The 19,720-nt window shown below is 51.1% G+C and overlaps 2 protein-coding genes across 19 annotated transcripts in view; one reads left to right on the forward strand and one right to left on the reverse strand.

Annotated features, from left to right (window-relative positions):
• Nucleotides 1-15,945, forward strand: part of GLB1L2 (galactosidase beta 1 like 2) — a 64,642-nt gene extending 48,697 nt beyond the window's left edge. For 2 of the 5 annotated variants that reach the window (XM_045860233.1, XM_045860234.1), the window contains 11 exons: nt 174-258; nt 1,722-1,859; nt 2,356-2,436; nt 2,836-2,942; nt 3,535-3,675; nt 3,965-4,036; nt 4,315-4,393; nt 6,805-6,892; nt 7,173-7,284; nt 7,693-7,809; nt 8,436-11,016. In XM_045860233.1, the coding sequence (XP_045716189.1) occupies nt 174-258; nt 1,722-1,859; nt 2,356-2,436; nt 2,836-2,942; nt 3,535-3,675; nt 3,965-4,036; nt 4,315-4,393; nt 6,805-6,892; nt 7,173-7,284; nt 7,693-7,809; nt 8,436-8,522 (1,107 nt within the window). In that variant the 3' untranslated portion in view covers nt 8,523-11,016. Of the gene's footprint in view, nt 1-173; nt 259-1,721; nt 1,860-2,355; nt 2,437-2,835; nt 2,943-3,534; nt 3,676-3,964; nt 4,037-4,314; nt 4,394-6,804; nt 6,893-7,172; nt 7,285-7,692; nt 11,017-14,838 lie in introns of those variants that run through there. The other 3 variants (XM_045860229.1, XM_045860231.1, XM_045860230.1) reach the window with 2 other exon arrangements.
• The window catches only part of B3GAT1 (beta-1,3-glucuronyltransferase 1), a 29,150-nt gene continuing 25,360 nt past the window's right edge, over nt 15,931-19,720 (reverse strand). For 7 of the 14 annotated variants that reach the window (XM_045860246.1, XM_045860241.1, XM_045860245.1 and 4 more), the window contains 2 exons: nt 19,180-19,279; nt 15,932-18,081 (listed from right to left, as the gene is read on the reverse strand). In XM_045860246.1, coding sequence (XP_045716202.1) covers nt 19,193-19,279 — 87 coding nt within the window. In that variant the 3' untranslated portion in view covers nt 15,932-18,081; nt 19,180-19,192. The other 7 variants (XM_045860248.1, XM_045860249.1, XM_045860243.1 and 4 more) reach the window with 2 other exon arrangements.

Below are 19,720 nucleotides of genomic sequence, written 5' to 3' on the forward strand. Positions count from 1 at the left end.
ACATGGAGGCTCAGCTGGTACAGGTGCATTTGTCCTCACCTGTGCTCTGCTTTCAGTGGCCTCCAAGGCCAGGGGAAGAACTGGAAGGACAGAAGGGTGGGCTTTCCTCTCCAGGAGGGGCTCCTTCCATCTGCCTCTTTTGACCAGCTAACTTCTAGTTTTGTGGTGCCCAGGGGGTTCAGCCCAAGATGGTGATGGAGTACTGGACAGGGTGGTTTGACTCCTGGGGAGGCCCACACAACATCCTGGATTCTTCTGGTAAGTGATTTTGCGCTACCTGTGTCCACCATGCATGCTGTCCTAAGAAGCAGGAATGAGTCCCACATTATCTGCTAATTGATTCTGGACTTATTTGCTTGTCATAGTCTGCTCTTGATATTCCAGGATCATTTGTCTTAACATTTGAGTGAACGGTAGGACTTTCAACATTGATTTATGATGTGTTTGTAATTAGATCAGTAACACATGCCAATTGCAAACATCCAGCAAATATAGAAATTATCTAAAGAAGAAATAAAGATCCGAGAACCCAGAGAAACCATTGTGATGTGCACTGTCCAGGCAGTTCTCCCTCTGTGTCTATCTGCAGCCCCATGTGCACTCCCAGAAGAGAGGCGGGCAGATGCCGACATATCTGTCCTTTGTGCAGAGCACAGGTGGATGGCTTTTCTCTATTAGCTATAAATTCCAGCACTGTTTTGAAGAATACAAAGAAGCCCATGGTATCTGGCTTCTAAATCAACATATTTACCCCACCTCTATGGATGAACACAGTTGTTTCCCGTGTGTTCTGTATTCTTGGACATCCAGTTTTGCACATCTGGCATATTTCCCGCCCTGAGAATTCCCTAGCGATACAATTGATACATGAATGCAGTTTTGATATATATTTACTAAACTGTTTTCCAGAAAGATTGCAGCAATTCTTAACTCTCCATTATTGAAAAGAGTAGCTGTTTCCCAATATTTATCAACACTGGATATTAAAATAATCTTTAATATTTGCCATCCAATGATAGGCCATTGTTATTTTGCATTTCTTTGAGCAGTATTGTTTATACATATATAAATATATATGTATATATTTATATATATTTACATATGTATATATATCTCACATTTCTCCTTTGATACCACCTCTTCGTGTCATTGGTTGGCTCTCTAATACAGGTAGGACTGGGCAGGGAGTCAGCACTACATCTCTAATGCGAATCCTATCTTTCTGCAATCCTCTCTTTCTGCAAGTGGGAATGACATTGAGAAACATGCCCGGTGGAGGCAGAGGGCTGCCTGGGGCAGCAGGCTATCTGAGCTGCAGTCAGCAGAGGCTTGGCTGTGGTTTTAAAAACAACTGGAAGAAACAAATATCAAGGACACATGGACAAAAACTGGGGGGGGGGGCGGTAGAAATGGGAGAGAGGTGGGGAGGGATGGGTGGGCGGGCTGGAATGGGAGTAAAGGACAGAAAACTGTACTTGAACAATGATTAAAATTAAAAAAAAACAAACAAACCAACAACTGGAAGGCCCAGGCTCTGGGGCAGGGGTTCCAGTGGCTTCTCCTCCTCCTCCTGTGATTGGGGTTTTAGTGAAAGCTGAAGGACAGAGCCATGGAGCTGACCTTGAAGAGGGACTGAGGAAGATGAGAGTGCTCCAGGGACTTGGGGCTCGTCTCAGACTCTGACTCACTCTGCACACCCCCTCTCCTGCCTCTTTCTGCAGATGTTTTAAAAACAGTGTCTGCCATCATTGATGCCGGCTCTTCCATCAACCTCTACATGTTCCATGGAGGCACCAACTTTGGCTTCATAAATGGTGCCATGCACTTTCATGAATACAAGTCTGATGTCACCAGCTATGGCAAGTACTCCCCAATTCTGACCCTCCCTGCAACACCCCAACATTTGTGTGTCTGGGTTTTTATGGGGGGTCCTCAGGGACAGCTCTGGCACCTTGAGTGTTCTTGGCTCTGGAGTGTGGGGAAGGGGAGCTTTGTTCTGGGAGTGAGCTGGCATGCGCACAAGCCTCTGGAAGCTGCTGCAGGATGTGCGGGAGGCTCCAGCAGGCGGGAAGGTTGTTAGGTGAGAGCAGCCTCTTCTTCCCACCCGGCCCTTCCCTGGAAGACTGGAAAGATGCCTGGAGTTTAGAGTTATGCTATGGTCATGTGCAGTTTTGGTGGCATTTTATAATATTTAGTATTTATAGTCTTTTCACTGATGTCCCATCCCAGAAGTATTTTGCCTCCCAGATTTCTGGGATGAGGACTATGCTGCCTGACCCCAGCTTCTGCCTGCTCTCTCTGCTGCCACAGACACTGGTGCAGGGTGGCCAGTGACAGCGCCCTGGTGTCTTGCAGATTATGACGCAGTGCTGACTGAAGCTGGGGATTACACAGCCAAGTACACCAAGCTCCGAGAACTATTTGGCTCCATCTCAGGTACCTGGCAACAACAGGCTCAGCACCAGCTTGGGCCCTCGCTTTTGCCCAGAGGCCCCCCACAGAGTTACCTCTTCAGGACCCTGCCTCCCCCCCAGTAGACCCGTGCACCGGCAAGACTTGAGACAGGCCAGTTTGAGAGAGTGTTTTCATCATGGTTTGTGTCTTGCCTAGTTTGCCTTTTTATAGGTGTTAAGACTCCTAAGGACTGGAGAAAGCCCCTGTGCTCTTCCTGGTGTTGCCGGCCTGATGGGGTCCACATGCATCAGAGGGCGGGCCTGTTTCCCGTTGGCTCCAGGATTAAGGAGCATGTGGGCTGTGGGTAGGAGCCAGGGTTGGGCACTGGAGGAGGCAGTAACTGTGTGTCCTTTCGGGATGGCCCCATTGTCTGTGTTGTAGATGGCCCTCTTCCTGCCCCACCTGAGCTTCTTCCCAAGACTGTGTATGAGCCACTGAAACCAGCTCTCTACCTGTCGCTGTGGGATGCCCTGCAGTTCCTGGGGGAGGTGAGTGATGTCGGCAGGGGCGCCAGGCCAGGAGGCCCCCCAACAGCTGTCCTGCAGAAAGGGGAAACCAGCTCTTGATAACTTTGAGGCCTTCTCTTCAGCTTTAGAACTCAGAGCAAAGAGAACAAACTCTGCTAGAATGGGAAGTGGGAATGAAAGAAACTTGAAGAAGGACTGGGTACCACAATGTGGACTCTGTTTCTGCAGCCTCAGTAAGCACAGAAGACAGTGCTGAGGGGGGAGGTGAGCCCACCTCCTCTGAGAGGAGGGTGTACCTCTTAAAGCAGATGCAGAGGATGCAGTGAGCCCAAGTGATGGCGACTGGGTGTCAGGGCTTTATCTGTTATTTTTACATTTTTCTTTTTCATAGCCCCCTTCCCTGCGACTCTGGGGAGCCATGGGAAATCAAAATAAAAAGAGATGTTAGAGGCCCCTGTCCCATCACTGCCCCGTGGGGCCCTAGTCCCTGGCAGTGGGTGGTGGGGGGCATCTGTCTGCTACTCTGTGCTACCACAGAAGGACCAAGATGAGGTTGCCATCTTTTCCCTCCTTGACCTAGCCCTGTGCCTCCTCCTGTCTTCTCCCTATACAGCCAACCAAGTCTGAGAAGCCCATCAACATGGAGAACCTGCCAATAAACAATGGAAGTGGCCAGTCCTTTGGGTATACTTTGTATGAGACAACCATTGACTCATCTGGTGTCCTCAGTGGTCTTGTGCGTGACCGGGGACAGGTAGCGTGTCTCCTCTGAATTTCCATGGCCTTGCAGTGATCAAGCCTTACAGCATACCCTGGCTGTCCCTCTACTTAGCACTCAGGCGTGCAGCTGCTACTGGCGTGTAGTGATGGGTCCTCACTGCCCCCGTGTGGTCCTTGTCAGCTATGTTCCTGGGCACTCACTTCCCTCTGTGCCTGCCTTGCCCCTCTGCAGCGCACGCGGGTGCCCTCTTCCTTTGCTTAGCAGAGTTTCTGCTTGCTCCTCCCTTCTGTTGACCCATGGGTGCTTTCTGTCTGTCTGGCAGGTATTCGTGAACACAGCGTCTGTTGGATTCCTGGACTACGAAAGGAGGAAGATTGTCATCCCCTTGATCCAGGTTTGGTTCCTAGGGAGCTGGGTGGGGGCTAGCACCAGCCACTTCCTGAACAGGTTCTCGGGAGTCAAGGAGGAAGACCTAGAACATGGCAGGCACCTCATCCAGGGCTGGGCGTGGAGAGTGGGGCAGAGCTTTGCTTTCTGACCATCAGGGACACTTTCACTGCCAGCCTCGGTGCTTAGGGAAGGACTGGAGTGCCAACAAGAAACTCCCAGGAGGAGTGGTGGCCTTAGGGCTGGGTGCTCAGGCAGTCATCATCCACCCCGGTGTCCTGGCAGGGTTACACCGTGCTGAGGATCTTGGTGGAGAATCGAGGGCGAGTCAACTACGGGGATACTATCGATGACCAGCGCAAAGGTGAGTCACAGCAGATGCTGGGAGAAGAGCTGCTGACACTCAGCATAGGCCTGGCTAACCTTTCTCCACCCCAGCTCCTCAGAAGTCACCAGGATGGGTTGCAGAGAGGGAGATCAGGGAGAACAGCACAGGGAGAGGGGGTCAGGGAGAACCAGTGCAGGGACAGGGTCAGGGAGAACCAGTGCAGGGACAGAGGTCAGGGCGACCAGTGCAGGGACAGGGTCAGGGAGAACCAGTGCAGGGACAGGGATCAGGGAGAACCAGTGCAGGGACAGGGGTCAGGGCGACCAGTGCAGGGACAGGGTCAGGGAGAACCAGTGCAGGGACAGGGGTCAGGGAGAACCAGTGCAGGGACAGGGTCAGGGAGAACCAGTGCAGGAAGGAGGTCAGGGAGAACCAGTACAGGGACAGGGTCAGGGAGAACCAGTGCAGGTATAGGGGTCAGGGAGAACCAGTGCAGGGATGGGGTCAGGGAGAACCAGTGCAGGGACGGGATCAGGGAGAACCAGTGCAGGAAGGAGGTCAGGGAGAACCAGTGCAGGTACAGGGGTCAGGGAGAACCAGTGCAGGGACGGGGTCAGGGAGAACCAGTGCAGGTACAGGGGTCAGGGAGAACCAGTGCAGGGATGGGGTCAGGGAGAACCAGTGCAGGGACAGGGTCAGGGAGAACCAGTGCAGGGATGGGGTCAGGGAGATCAGTACAGGGACAGGGATAAGGAAGGCCCACTAGAGGGTGGTGGACGTCAGTCAAAAGGCCCACCTGGCCTGAGCTCTTCCCCATCCGTGCTCCCTGTGTGTGCTGTCCACGTGCCTGTGGTGGGTGCCCAGTGGACATGGAGCTGGCCTCTCTGGGTCTCCCTGGGCTTCAGCCTGCTTTAGCTGGGCACTGTCTGCTTGATCAGTAGGATTGGGGGTCATGGATGCCAAGCAAGGCAATGCCCAGAAATCTAAAAAAGGGCGTAAGACTCTGACCATTTGGGGTCCCTATCCTGAATTTCTTTTCTCGACCCCCTTTTGGGAAGTCACTGGTGGTCTTATTCCTGTGGGGAGGGGTTGCAGGGTACAGAGCAAGCAGATCCTCTGGGTCTTGCCCCTCTGGGAATATTCAACTAATTCATTTTATTTTTCCTGGCTTTCTAGACCTTTTCTGCTTAAATTTGCCTCTTCCTTCTTATCTATTAAGTGTTGGTTTTTCGCATACTGTATTTTGCCATGCATAAAGCGCACCCACATTTTTGGCCCAAACTCTGAGGAGAAATCTTTTATTTAAATTTTTAATTTATTTATATTCAGAAACAGGACTGATTATCATATTCCAGGGTATTATTTTGCACATGGATATCATTATTGCTTTCTAGAGTTACACTTTTAATGCATAAGCATAAGTAAGAGAAATAAAAACATTTGCACTGATACGGAATCGGTATTGCCATGTACAGTGCTCATCGGTATTTTTCCCTCGAATGTTTGGGCACAGAAGCACACACTGCACACAGAGAGATACGGGCGGGCGAGTCACCGAGTAAGAGCCCAAAGTGGATGCTGCTGTACTGAGGGGCGCTGGAGATTCCCAGCCCCTCATGAGTGTCTGCGTGAAACAAGGAAGCTCGGGTGCCTCCTGCCTGCCTGGGTAGCCAGGGGGTGCAGCTATTAGGGGCCTCCTGGGTCCTGGAGGGCCACCCTCCCTGGGAGGGCCTTGGAGTAGCTTCCATCACACCCAGCTGGCCCTCCCTCTTCCTTAGTCAGTCCCCCACATCCCTCTCTGGGTCTCAGCGGCCACTCTACAGGGGTCCCTATGCAGGCTGGTCTTCCCTGACTGTGCAGGAGACTGCCCAGCTGCTCCATGGTTAAGTGGACCCCGGGGCTGCTCTGGGGCCCAAAGAGCCGGCCCCTCCCCAGGGCACTAATTCATCACAATTCAAGTGTGTGCAGTTCCCCAGACTCAGACTCCCAAGTCACACTGCCATCTGTTCACAACTGAAATGCTTAAGAAAAGATCTTTAATCCTAGGTCATGTAGATTTCTGGCTGGGGTTTTAGGTCTGTTTAGTGTGGGGCCCCACAAAACCAACCTTGAAGCTGGGCTAGAAGTACCGTGACCCTTTGGTCACGTGCCCCTCTGGCCTCATCTTATTGTATTGGAATTCTCAGACCCCCAAAGGGAGCGTCTCCCTCAGAAGGAGGCTGGACGCTGTTCTCACCCTTGACATGCTCAGCACGTCCTTGCCCTCCATGTGTTCTTCCATGCAAACCCTGGGGCCTGGCACGTGGGGGCAGCTTTATGCCATGTGGTACACTCCTAAGGGAGTGTAAACTTCCGGGAGAATCCTCACTTGAACTTCTTGGGAACTCTCCATGTGTGTTGTCCCTGACCTTTGGCTTTGCTCAGGTTTCCTCACCTCCTCCCCACAGGTTTAATTGGGAATATCTATCTGAATAATTCTCCCTTGAGAAACTTTAGAATCTACAGCCTGGACATGAAAAAGAGCTTCTTTAAGAGGTGGGTCCCCTCCAAGTGCGTGAACCCCTAGATCACCTGCAGAGAGGCCCCAAGAGCCTGGCTCCTCCTCCTGCTCATGTGTGTGTCTGTGTGTGCAGACCACGCCCATAGCACCTGCCCAGGGAGGGGCTGGCTCATGCTGGAGCCTAGGGGGTTTCCAGGACCCTGCTGCTGCTGTTTCTGTGCCCCAGCTGCCAGGCCTCTGTGTGGGGTGATGCAGAATGGGGCTCAGACTTGAGAAAGTGCCCTTGTCCCTCCTCGTCTCCTGTTCTGTTCATAGGCTCAGCTCTAGTGCATGGAGCCCTCTCCCTGAAGCACCTACGTTACCGGCCTTCTTCTTGGGTGCCTTGTCTGTTGACTTTTCCCCTTTGGACACCTTCATGAAGCTGGAGGTTTGTAGTCCCTCCCTGCCGAGGCTCTCGCGGGTCCTTGGAGTGCTCTGAGCCTGAGCCCTGAGGAGGGGGTTGCTCCCCACAAGGCTCTCTGAAGCCTTGCTGGAGCCCTCTCCATCACCTGGTGCCTAGAGGGCCCCTGGGGTAGGCTCAAAGCAGAAGCACCCCCTTGTGATACTGCTCAGGGGCCAGGCTCTTGAGCTTGGGTGCCCTGCTGGGAAGTAGGAGCTGGGGGGAGAGAGACAGTGCTCCCACCTGGCGAGCTCAGGCTCTCCACCTACCCTTCGCACCACCCTGTTGGAAGCTGAGAGGAGAGCGCACAGCATGTGTCCAACTGTTGCTGCCTTCCTGTGGGAGCTCACATTTGCGGCCTCTGGGGCTGACTAGTGCTCCTGGCTCTGCCTCCAGGGCTGGGAGAAGGGGGTGGCATTCGTCAACGGCCAAAACCTTGGACGCTACTGGGACATTGGACCCCAGGAGACACTGTACCTCCCAGGTGCCTGGTTGGACCAAGGCATCAACCAGGTGGGAGCACCTGTAGCCCTTTCCCTTTCCCAGGATCCCCTTCCCCTTCCCGCCCTCCCTGGTGTCTCAGTGTTTCTTGCGGGGAGGCAGGAGGCCCTGTTACTATCTGTTAAGCCTGGTTCGGGCAGCATGGGGTAGATGTTGTGTTTCCTCCCACTTCGTCGAGTCTCCCTTTCTTTCTCTCCTGCTCTTCTTTCCCATTCCGCCACTCCCTTCCCCCTTTGCATCTCTTCACCCTCTACTTTTTTCTTTCTCTGCCTTTTGCTCACCCTGTACATGCTGTACGCCAAGTGTGCAGCCCTAAGAGAGCTGCTCGCCCTGGCTCTGGCGTGTGACCCATTGCTTCATTGTTGTATACTGAGGGAGGCATTAAATCCAAAGTGACCACTGTCCTGGTTCTCCCTGAGCTCAGGTGCCAGGGATGGAGGGTGGTAGCATTGCAGGTCTTCTGAGGCTGTGAGGAGGAGCAGAGGGTTTGACCAGTCTCCTCCGTGCTTGTCCATCCTGCTGGTGGGCTGTGGTCCCTGTTGCTTCCAGCCTGGTTCCCAGCCCCTTCCCTCATGGCTCCCTCGCCTGGCTCCTGACAAACTTCAACGGCTACTTGACCCCAGCCCTTCTCTCCCCAGGTCCTTGTTTTTGAGGAGAGGATGGCAGGCCCTGTGATCCAGTTTACTGACACACCCCGCCTGGGCAGTAATCGGTACCTCAACTGATCAGTACCACCCAGGGCCTTGTGGTGGTGGGGAGTGGAGCGGGCCCTTCCTCGCTGCAGCCTGGAGGCCTGGGGTGCTGCCCCTCATGCTCCCCCCAGCAGAGCTTCCCTATCTTGCCACCTCAGTCAGGGCTCCACTGCTGCCCGAGCTCCAGTGAAAGGCCCTAATCCTAACAGGACAGAAGGCGGGTGGCGGTGGAGGGGGCCCTTCTTCCCTGCACAGGGTCTTGACTGGACTCTGTGGAGGGCACCTTTCCTATTCCCTGCTCTTCCGGGAGAGGACAGAGGGGTGACAGACTGTCCTATCAGATCTCCACGTGGTGACCCCTGGGCCACAGAATCCTGACCGGCAGGGCGGGCGCTGTACATGGGTGTGTTCCTGTGGATATTCTCACCTGGCTGGCCTCGACCCTCAGGACCCCTTTATGTTTCCACAGCAGCCACTTTGTCACTATTTGTAGAGGGCAGTGAAGGGAGTGTCTCCCTTGAGCCACTGTTGTTTCTTTCCAGCCCTCCCCAAGTGTTCTGTGGGATTCTGGAAGAAATGCCACTTGAGAGAGATGTGTTTTCTTTCCCTTCCCACTCAAATTGCTTCTGACAGGATGACAAGCTGAACTTAAGAGAAGCAGACATACTCAGCCCCTTATTTTCCTGAATTAGAGGGTATTCCCAGTTCTCAGGGAGAAGAGGAAACGCAGATCCCAGTGGAAGCCACACCCCCATCCCCAGGTACAGGAGGAGAAGAGCAGCAGGCCCACTCCAGTGGCCTCGTTGGAGGGGTAGCCTCCCAGGACACTGGGCCACCACAGGGCCTGCAGGCCTGGCACTGACCTTGCCTCCAGCTGGGTCTCCCTTCCCCAACCTCCTGTGACCAAACAGCAGGGAGGAGAGGCAGCCTTCCTTCACAGTTGTCTGTCCAAAATTGAGGTGCTGGTTCTGGGGCTTGGGTCCAATGGTTCAGCTCAGGCTTGCTGTCCTGACTTGCAGTGAAGCACTATTGTTGAATTGAACCCTTTGTTGGTATTTCTTGGATCCTGTCCATGCTGCTGACAGCCAGAGGCAAAGGCGGTGTGCAGCCAGGCACACGCTTAATGCTTCTGCCACTCGGTTCCTAGAGGCCGACTCCATACCATGCTCCTCTGGACCTCCATCTCCACTGAGATGTCGCTGTGGATTGGAAGTGTCCTTGGATTCAAGGCCACTACGAATCCACTCTGGTGCAGGTGGGCAGAGGGGGACACATCCAAAGGCTCTACCTGTGAGTCAGCTATGGTGGGTGAGTTTTCTTCACAAACGACATCTAGCCTTTACTGCCAAGAACTAATGATCTTCTGTAATAGGCAAGTCAGAAAAGGGCACTACCCCAGGGCAGGGCCCACAGCAGGAACCCCTGAAGACTGGTGGGGACAGCCTGCCAGGATATCCCCAGGAGTCTCACAAACTCTCACCCTGTGCTTGGTTAAGGAGAGGGTTCCACACTGGGGCCGCTGGGCCTGAGAGCTGAGCCGGATCAAGGACAGACAGTCATAAGGCCTAGCCCAAGGGACCCCTGGGAGCACAGAGATGAGGCCTATTACATGAAAAGCATGCATGCTGGCTGGGCAGCCAGGTGGGGCAAAGCCCCCATCTCGGCCAAATTCCCCAGCCGTGCCTGGACTGCTGTGGAAGAGAAAGCACGGAGCCTCCACGGTAATGAGACTGGGACTACTTGGGCACTGTTGGCACTGGGCAGCAGGGCCTCCTGCCCTCGCTTTGCACCACAGTGCCTCTGCAAAGCTCTGTGTAGGATGGCTTCTGTTGGAAGATGTAACAGGAAGCTGGTGAATCCTTTCATAAACTGAAGAATTCCCTCGAAACTCTCTTAAGGGAAGCTGCACAGGGATGCACTGGCCTTTCCTTACAGTGAGGCCTCCTGCCCCAAACTTTCAGCTCTTGCCTCTTACCCACCAGATAGCCCTGCAGCTCCTCTCTGTTAGAACCCCTTGTCTGAGATCGTCCTCCAGAGCTTTCCCATAGTTTGCCCAGATCTTCCCAACTGCATGGGTGCTCAGGTTCTTGAAGCCTCCTCCCATAACCCCAACCTCTAAATGCTGGCAGGCTGCAGGCCCACTCCCTGGCCTCTGTCCACACGCTGCAGTAGCTTCACTCACCTGGGGCTTGCAGACAGCCTGACAATTATACACTCCAATGTTCATCTCCACCTAGGTTCCAGGTGTACTGGCTACCATCCACTCACCTCTCCTGCATGTGTCTAATGGGCACCTGACCTTGAACTCCAGTTACTACTGTCGTCCCTCCTTCACTCTGCCCCCTCTCAGGAAGTGGCACTTCTATTTTGTGTCTTGGATGTGTTTCTAACTTCTTTCATAACCCACATCCATTCGTTAGCAACTTGGCTGTCCTTCTTACCCTTCATTGTGTTTCTGTGGTGTATCATGTTAATTGATTTGTGGATATTGCACCATCCTTGCATCCCAGGAATAAACCCCATTTGATCATGGTGTATGATCTTTTTAATGTATTCCTGAATTCAGTTAGCTAATATGTTGTTGAGGATTTTAGATTCTATGTTCATCAGGGATATTGGCCTATAATTTTCTTTCTTTGTAGTGTCTTTATCTGCTTCTGGAATTAACATAAGGCTGGTCTCATAAAATGAGATTGGGAGTCTTCCCTCCTCTTGAATTCTTTGGAATAGTTTGAGAAGGATAGGCGTGTGTTCTGTGAATATTCGGTAAAATTCACCTGTGAAGCCAAACTTTGTTGGGCAGATTTTGATTTCTGCTTTGATTTTGTTAGTTGTAATCAGTCTGTTCAGATTTTCTGTTACTTCTTGATTTAGTTTTGGGATTGTATGTTTCTAGGAATTTATTAATTTCTTCCAGATTGTCCAATTTGTTGGTATATAGTTCATTGTATTTTCTTTTTTTTAAAGATTTTATTAGAGAGAGGGGAAGGGAAGGAGAAAGAGAAGGAGAGAAACATCCATGTGTAGTTGCCATTTCACATGGCCCATACTGGGGACCTGGTCCGCAACCCAGGCATGTGCCTGACTGGGAATTGAACCGACGGCCCTTTGGTTCATAGGCCACAGTCAATCCACTGAGCCACACCAGCCTGGGCATCATTATATGTTCTTATACTCCTTTGTATTTCTGTGGTATCAGTTATTCTTCTCTTTCATTTCTTTTTTTATTCTTCAATTACAGTTTATATTTATTATTATTTTGTATTAGTTTCAGGTATACAGCATAGTAATTTGACAATCTTATACTTTACAGAATATTCCCCCTGATATTCTCTTTCATTTCTGCTTTTATTTATTTGGGTCCTCTCTCTTTTTTTCTTGATGAGTTCAGTTAAAGGTTTGTCAATCTTGTTTATCTTTTCAAAGAACCAGTTCTTGGTTTCATTGATCTTCTGTATTGTCTCTTTTAGACTCTATTTTGTTTATTGCCACTTTCATCTTTATTATTTTCTTCTGCTCACTGCGGGCTGTGTTTGTTGTTCTTTCTCTAGTTTGTTTAGGTGTAAGATTAGATTATTTGAGATTTTCACATAGGCCTGCAATGCTATGACTTTCCCTCCTGGCACTGCTTTCACTGTGTCCTATAGATTTTATGTTGTTGTGTTTTCATTTTTGTTAGCCTCAAGGTAGATTTTGATTTTTTTTTTGATCTCATTGTTTGGCAACATGTTATTTAGCTGCCACATGTTTATGCATTTTTCAGGTTTTTTTCTTGTAATTTATTTCTAGTTTCATACCAAGGTTGTCATAAAAGATGCTTGTTATGATTTCAGGGTTCTTCAATTTACTGAGGCTTGCTTTGTGACAAGTCCTAATGTGTGGTCTTTCTGGGAAAGTGCTCTTATGTGCCCCTGAAGAGAATGTGTTCTGCTGCTGGAGTGAAATGCTCTGAAAATATCAATGAAATCTCTTTGACCTAGAGTGTCATTTAGGGCTGTTGTTCCCTTGTTGATATTCTGTCTGGAAGATTCATCCATTGATGTCAATGGGGTGTTAAAATCTCCTACTATGAGTATATTCCTGTCGATCTCTCCCTTTATGTCCATGAATATTTGCTTTAAATATTGAGGTGCTTCTACGATGGGTGCCTCTGTGTTAAAGGGTTATATCCTCTTGTTGGACTGATCCTTTTATCGTTATGTATTATGGCTTTGTTTTAAAGTCTGTTTCATTTCCATTTGTATGAAATATCTTTTTTCATCTCTTTACTTTCAGTCTGTGTGTGTCTTTCATTCTGAGATAAGTCTCTTGTAGACAGCATATATATATGGGTCTTGTTTTCTTACTCTTTCGGCCACCCTAAGTATTTTTTTTGGAGTACTTATGGCATTTATATTTAAAGTGATTATTGATAGGCATGTGTTTATTGTCACTATATTTTTTTATAATTATGTTCCTTCTTTCTTCTTCTTCTTAAAGACTATCCTATAACATTCCTTATAATACTGGTTTGGCAGTAATAAGCTCCTTTAGCTTTTCTTGTTGAGAAGGTCTCTATTTCTCCTTCAGTGTTAAATGACAGCTTTGCTGAGTAGAGTGATCTTAGTTACAGGCCCCTGCTTTGCATCACTTTGAATAATCCATGCCAGTCCCTTCTGACCTGAAGTGTTTCTGTTGAAACATCAGTTGAGAGTCTCATGGGAGCTCCCTTGTTGGTAAATAGCTGTTTTTTTCTTGCTGCTTTTAAGATTCTCTGTCTTTAACTTTTGTAATTTCAAATATTAAGTATCTTGGTGTGGGCTTCCTTGGATTCATCTTTTTGGGAATGCTGTATGCTTTTCAAACTTGTATGTCCTTTTCCTTCACTAGATTAGGGGAATTATTTCAGTTGTCATTTCTTGAAATAGGATCTCAGTCCCTTGCTTTCTCTTTCTTCTTTCTGGTAACCCTATGTCGTCAATGTTGTTATGCTTGATATTGTCCCAGAAGTCCCTGAAACTAGCCTCATCTTAAAACATTCTTTTTTTCTTTTCATTGCTCTCGTTGTGAGTTTTCCATGACCTTGTTTTCCAAATCACTGATTTGATCCTCTGCTTCGTCTAACTTGTTGATCCTTTCTAGTGTATTCTTCATTTTAGACATTGTGTTCTTCATTTCCGACTGGTTATTTTTTGTGGTTTCTATGTCCTCTTTTATGCTTACTATCCCTTTAAATTGTCACTGAATTCATCCCTTCTTCTCCCAACTTCCTTGAACATCCTTACAACCAGGTCTGGAACTCTGTATTTGGTAAATTGCCTGCCTCCATCCCATCTAGTTCTTTTTCTGGAGATTTTTCCTATCCTTTTATTTGAGATATTTTTCCCTATTTTGGCTGACTTTCTGTACCTGTTTCTGCTATGATCTCCCAGATCTGCTATGTCTCCCAGTCTTGGTGTGGTGGCCTTATGTAGTGGCTGTCTTCTTGGGCTCAGTGGCACAATCTCCCCCATCACCTGAGCAACGTGCTCCAGGAATGTCCCTTGTGTGGGTTATGTGAGCCCTGCCTCATTGTCATTTTGTCTTGATTTCTTTTGGTGCATCCATGCATGGGACTGAGTGTGAGGACTGACTCAACCACAGCATGTGAGCTGCTGTGTGGGGCTGGCACCATGAGGCAGAATTCACCCCAGTGGGGTCTGGTGCCTGCTGAGACCCCCCTTTGGGTGTTCTGCTTGTAGAGCTAATGGGGTCATTCTCTGGTGTGGGCCTAAGCCTGTCACCAAGTGTGTTTGTTCTGGGGCCTCTTGGGAGAGACTCGGTCAGGTGCTGCCTATGACCAGCCCTGGGCCACCTGTTTGGAGCTACAAAGCAATCCACAGTTTGTGGTTGCCTCTGCTGGGCCTGAGTGATTGTGGGAGGAGCCATGCTGCACACCAAGGCCGGCTTCCACCAGCACTGAGCCCAGGGCAGGTCACCAGTCAGCTGCCTGTTAGGCACAGTCACTGAGCCCTTGGAAGTGAGTTGCATGAGGTTAGGTTCTCAGTGGGTCACCATGTAGGGGGCGAAAGGTGTTCACCAGGTTGATACAGATTCACACTTGGTACCAGTGCTGAGTCTGAGGCTACTCAGCAATGTCTCAGGGCTCACCAAGGCCATCTGCCACCTGTCTGGCACCTATGCACCTGTGTGGTGGGATGGGGTCTCAGGAAAACATCAGGGTGATGCTAATAGAGTTCATCAGGCTGAAACAGATGAAGATTTGGCCATGGGAAGGGAGGGCTCTGCACCAGTTGGGTGAGCAAGGGAGAAATGGCCCCTGTCCTGAGCCACACAACTCAGTCTTTCCCTGTCATCTCTGCCCCCCTAGGTCTGTCTGGACCTCCCTGAGAATGTGCCCCAGGAACCAGGCTGGCCACATCCAAGAGACTCCTCCACAGGACATGAGTTCAATAGGGTGGGGCCCTACAGGGTCAGGGGATGGGGCTAGTTCACTGTCCTAGACTGATGCCTTATGGATGGGAGTACTTGACCCAGGAAAGAAGGCATCTGTGGGTGGTGTGGGAGAGGGACTCAGCACAGGGACCCTGGCAGCTGCCCCTCCAGCCTCTCCTCAGATTGGCTACTCCTCTTAAACACATGTAGAGCTCAGCCATGCTCTGCCCCAAAGCTAGCGCTTTCCTTCAGCTCACTGTCATCTTGTGCCTACTTAGTGCAAAGTCCGTTGCCCAGCCTACCTTCACCTTCTCTCTGCTTACTGTCAGCACCAAAAGTGGAGGAATTCTTCTAAAAGGTGTTAGATCTTGTCCCTCCTCTGCTCCAAACCCTCCAGCGGCTTCCCTTTTCACTCACAGAAGCCACAACTTTACCCTGGTTCCCAGCACTAGCCAGCACATTCTGTGCCTCCCCTCCTCCCACGTCCCTCCCATGTCCTCCCACTGACCATTCACCCTCCCCAGTCAGCTGCAGTCACACTGGCAGTTTTGCTGGTTTTCACACATGCTAAGCACCTTCCCACCAGGCAGAGAGTTCTGCTCTCTGGGGTGCTCTGGCCCAGATAACAGCATGTCTGGTGCTGCCATTTTGCGTCACCTTATCAGGGAGGCCTTTCTGAGGGCCCTGTGCAGGCTGGGGCCAGGTTCTCTCCACAGCTTCACTCTGCGCCCCCTGTCCCTTCGAGCCTCATTCTTGTCCCCGGACCAGATCACAGCGGACACACTACAGATTGTTGTCCATCCACATCTTCTCAGGAGAAGGTGAGCTCCATGAAGACCAGTGCTTCAGGTTTCCACTGCTGCGTGCTGGCTCCCAGAATAAAGCCTGTTCCCAGGGGCATCTGACAGATAAGTGTTTGGTGGAGGGTTAAAGCAATAAAAGGGAATAAAATGAAGCAGGGATGAGGAAGATTAGGATTGTTAAAAACCATATTTGACTTTTAATTTTGAGACCAAATTAAATACAGTTAAATTAAAACAGACCAGATGGTGCAGCTACATGGCTCCACCTGCCCCTGTCTCTGTGTGAGACGCCCAGCCCCCCGCTTCACTCCTCCACGTGGTGCGCAGGGAACAGACTGAACTCGGAAAACGAGTGGCTGTCACTGACCCACTTCTGATTTTTAACACGCTCATTCCCAGCAAAGGTGAGAGCTGCCATCTACCAGGGTTATAACTATAAATAAATATGCATGCAGGTAGAAAGGGATATTGGGCAAAAACAACTAGCATCTGCCCCCACAAAATTAATAGAGGAAATCCCTCATTTTGTTCATTATCAATTTCCTGAATATGAGCCCTGGGTACCCTCTGCTGTCACCCTGCTCTGGCTGAGAAGTTTGCCTAAGAGCAGCCAAGCTCACCTGGGCATTCAGGGCTGGGCTCAGTGAGGAGGCTGTGGAGCCTGGGCCTGAATTCACTCACAGGGTGGTTGTCCGGGCCTGCCTCCTCCCTTCTCTCCCATGCCATGGGCAGAATACTGCTTGATTCTGAGAGCTGGATTTCCAAAGCAACACTGGAAATGGAAGAGGCTAGGGAGTGTCCTGCAAGGTGGCTCAGAGGTGTCAGGGATATGATCCCAGCAGAAGGGTTCATGACTACTGTGGAGAGTTCAGTCTGTCTCAAAACAGGCAGCCAATGCTACTTTTTGAATGTTCAGGTTTCTGGACTAAGTCCTATCCCCCACCCACCCAGGAGTGGGTTCTCAGTGGTCCTCAGACTGGTCCTGTAAGTTTAAATGAAGTGGGTGCTGTTAGCAGTTAAAAATAAACACCTTCAGTAGGCTCAAGCCTTCCCTTTTCCTCCATGTGGGAGGCAAATTGTGCTTCCAACTTTCAGGAGCGTGAGTGAGACAGCCACCAGAGGGCCCTGTCTCCAGTCGGAAAGCCAAGGGCCTCTGTGGTGGCCTGGGGAAGTGGATACCCTCTCCTCCCTGTGGAAGGGAGTGACTGGCACATGCACTGTTCTTTTGGGAGGAAGGGGTGCAGCTGGACCTGAGGCAGGCTCGCTCTGCATGCTCCCCACTTAGGGAGAAGTGAAATTCTCTTTCCCATTTAGTGTTTAAAATAGAGTGCTCTCCAAAGTAGCGTGTGCTCAGGTCTCCTTTCCGCTCAGTGTCCAGATGATCTCTGCTTTTTTTCCATCAATCCCTTGGCCAGTGCAAAATCCCCCTGTCCCCCCACCAGGGGCAGGAATCTTGGACTTGCTTTGGCCTCCCTCCTCTTTCTGCCTCTTACACCCCTGCTCACTTGGGCCACTGAGGTCTGTGGTTCTCGGGGGGCTTCAGGAAGAGGGCTCCTGCCCTCCCCGTCCTGGCCCAGGCAAGGGCCCTGCGTGTGGGGACAGGGGCCCACGTGGTCTTAGTCCAGGTCATTGCGTGGCCTGTGCTGGCTCGAGGGCCCACCTGCTTCTCTGTGCTGCAAGGAGCAGGCTTGAGGGGCATGGGCTGGAGGAAGGGGCTCTTCTCCCACTACAGCCTGAGGTACAGAGGGAGCCTGTTGGCAGGCCCAGGCTCCCCTCACACAGAGCTGGTCGCCTGTTGGGATCAAAGACAGAACAGGAACGAGAGGAAAGCCACAGAGGCACGTGTACTTGGGAGCAGCTCTCCGAGGAGGGGACAGGCTCCTGATACCCAGGTAGGGCCTGCTCTCTGGTCTTCAGAATTCTCTGGCTGGCTGCCCTGTGAGGCCGTGCTAGACGCAGGGATCCAGGAGCAGGGAGCTGGAGTGTTGGGGGGGCGCACCCTCCACTTGACTGCCGAATCTTTTCATCTCCCTCCCAGGCTAGCATAACTCTGGGTCTTGGGTGAGCCCCGTGCATCTGTTATTGCAGGCCTGTCGATGCAGGAAGCTCTGGGGAGGTGTGCTGGGGCACCAGCATGCTGGCCTGGGGGCGGGGCTAGCAGCTGGGCCCTGGGCACGCTGGATGGGAGAGAACAGCATGCCTGGGATTTCTGTGCTTTAAGTTCTCCGTCCTTTGTCCTGGCATTAGGCTGGGCTCTCTCTGAAGCCCCGGCATAGAAAAGAGGGTGCTGGCCATTCCTTTGGAGTTTGCCTTGGAGGGGCCATCAGCCATAGGGAGAGGATGGAAGGCCAAGAGCCGGGTCTGAGAAGAGGCTCCTGTGAAGTGGGGAGGAGCAACAGGTGAGGCAGGTATCTGAGGGGCCAGTTTGGCCAAGCTACTCAAGCCTTAGCCCCAACAGGGTTCATGGGGGAGCTGCACAGAGCCCAACGGTGAGGGGGGTGGGCTCCTCCAGGGACCTTGTGAGGGGAGAGGCAGGGGATGTGGCTCTGCACTGATGGATCTCAGTGTCACTGGCCCAGCCAAATTGTTAGGTTCAGGAGATGAAACAGGCAGACTGACACCCTGGGGTCCCCAGTGGGCAGAGCACTTGCAAATGTAACACAGAAGCTGCCATTAAACTCCAGGGCTAGAGTTCAGGTGTGTCCCACTAGCTCAGCTCCCACCTCTGTGATAACATCCTAGAAATGCCCAGAGGACATTCCTGGCTTTGTCAGTTTCTTGGCACAATTCATTTCATTCATTAGCTTTTCTGAACATCATTTCTTTACCTCTAAAATGTAGGCAGGTCCCATGGCCCACTTTAATAGAGGGTTTTAAAAATGAACTACTTATGTAGGACTTATTATGGGCTAGAGACCGTTCTTGGTACCCCAACAACTTATTTTACAGATGAAGAAACTGAAGCCTAGAAAAAGAAAGGTCAAACGGAAGAGTGGCAGGCCAGGGGCTGATCCAGGCTCTGGGCTCCAGCTCGGACCACTGCACTAGCTGTTACTGTTGAGAGACTCATGGACTTGTTAGTCAAGGTGGAAGCAGTGAGTGAGGGCCCTTGTCACACTGGCATGGGTGAAGAGGAATCCACAGTGCAGGGCAGCCTAGGAGAGCACACAGCAGTGCCTTGCAATGGGGCAGGTGCCGTGGTCCGAGTAATGGTGGTCATCAGGCGAGGTCCAGAAGGAGAGGCCTTCCGACACTGCGGCAGAAGGACCCAGCTGTGGGGGAGGTTGGCTCCTGTTAATTTCCAGATAGCGCCATAGGAAGGGGACTTTGCTTTGCCTCTTCCACTCTTGCTAGCATTTTCCTGACTGTTCTCCCACAATTAAAGACCAAGAGGAAGAGTCTTGGCAGGTTTATTCTGTGTCCAAACATGGCACCCCCTGCCCCACGCATCACTGCCCTTGCTCCCGCCATACCTGTATCCCGGGCTCAGATCTCCACAGTGGGGTCAGTGAAGCCTTTCTTCCCCTCATTCACCAGCACTGGCTTCTCTGTCCGCGTGTGCCACACTAGGATCTGTGTGCGCAGACAAGAATTAGTGTGGGACAGGTCCTCGACCTCACCCCACCACCACCTGCTCCCCCTCACACGGCATGTATTTCTCCTGCACCTCCCATTCTGGCCTTGTCCCATCTAGATTTTCCCCATTGTTATTAACTTCTACCTACCACCTCATTCTTGCTGTTTTTCATGTGTGATGCATTCAAAATAGCTATTGGAAACAGAAAGTCTACACCTATAGGAAAATAGACAAACCTGAAGATCTCTTGCTTCTCAGCTTCCCCTGCATTTCTTAATGGGTTTCTCTAGACAGGGGGAAAGTTGTTCAGGAGCCTTCAGCTTAGCCAAATGCTGGCCCAAGTCCTAGCTAGAGAAGTTCAAACTAGTCACAGTGTGTGCATGTGTGTGTGTCCACGTGTGTGCACACGTGCATGTGTACTTGGCAGGGAGGTTGTG

The sequence above is a fragment of the Phyllostomus hastatus genome, unplaced genomic scaffold (genome assembly GCF_019186645.2).
Source record: "Phyllostomus hastatus isolate PE091 unplaced genomic scaffold, TTU_PhHast_1.1 phas_scaffold_193, whole genome shotgun sequence".
Taxonomy (NCBI): domain Eukaryota; kingdom Metazoa; phylum Chordata; class Mammalia; order Chiroptera; family Phyllostomidae; genus Phyllostomus; species Phyllostomus hastatus.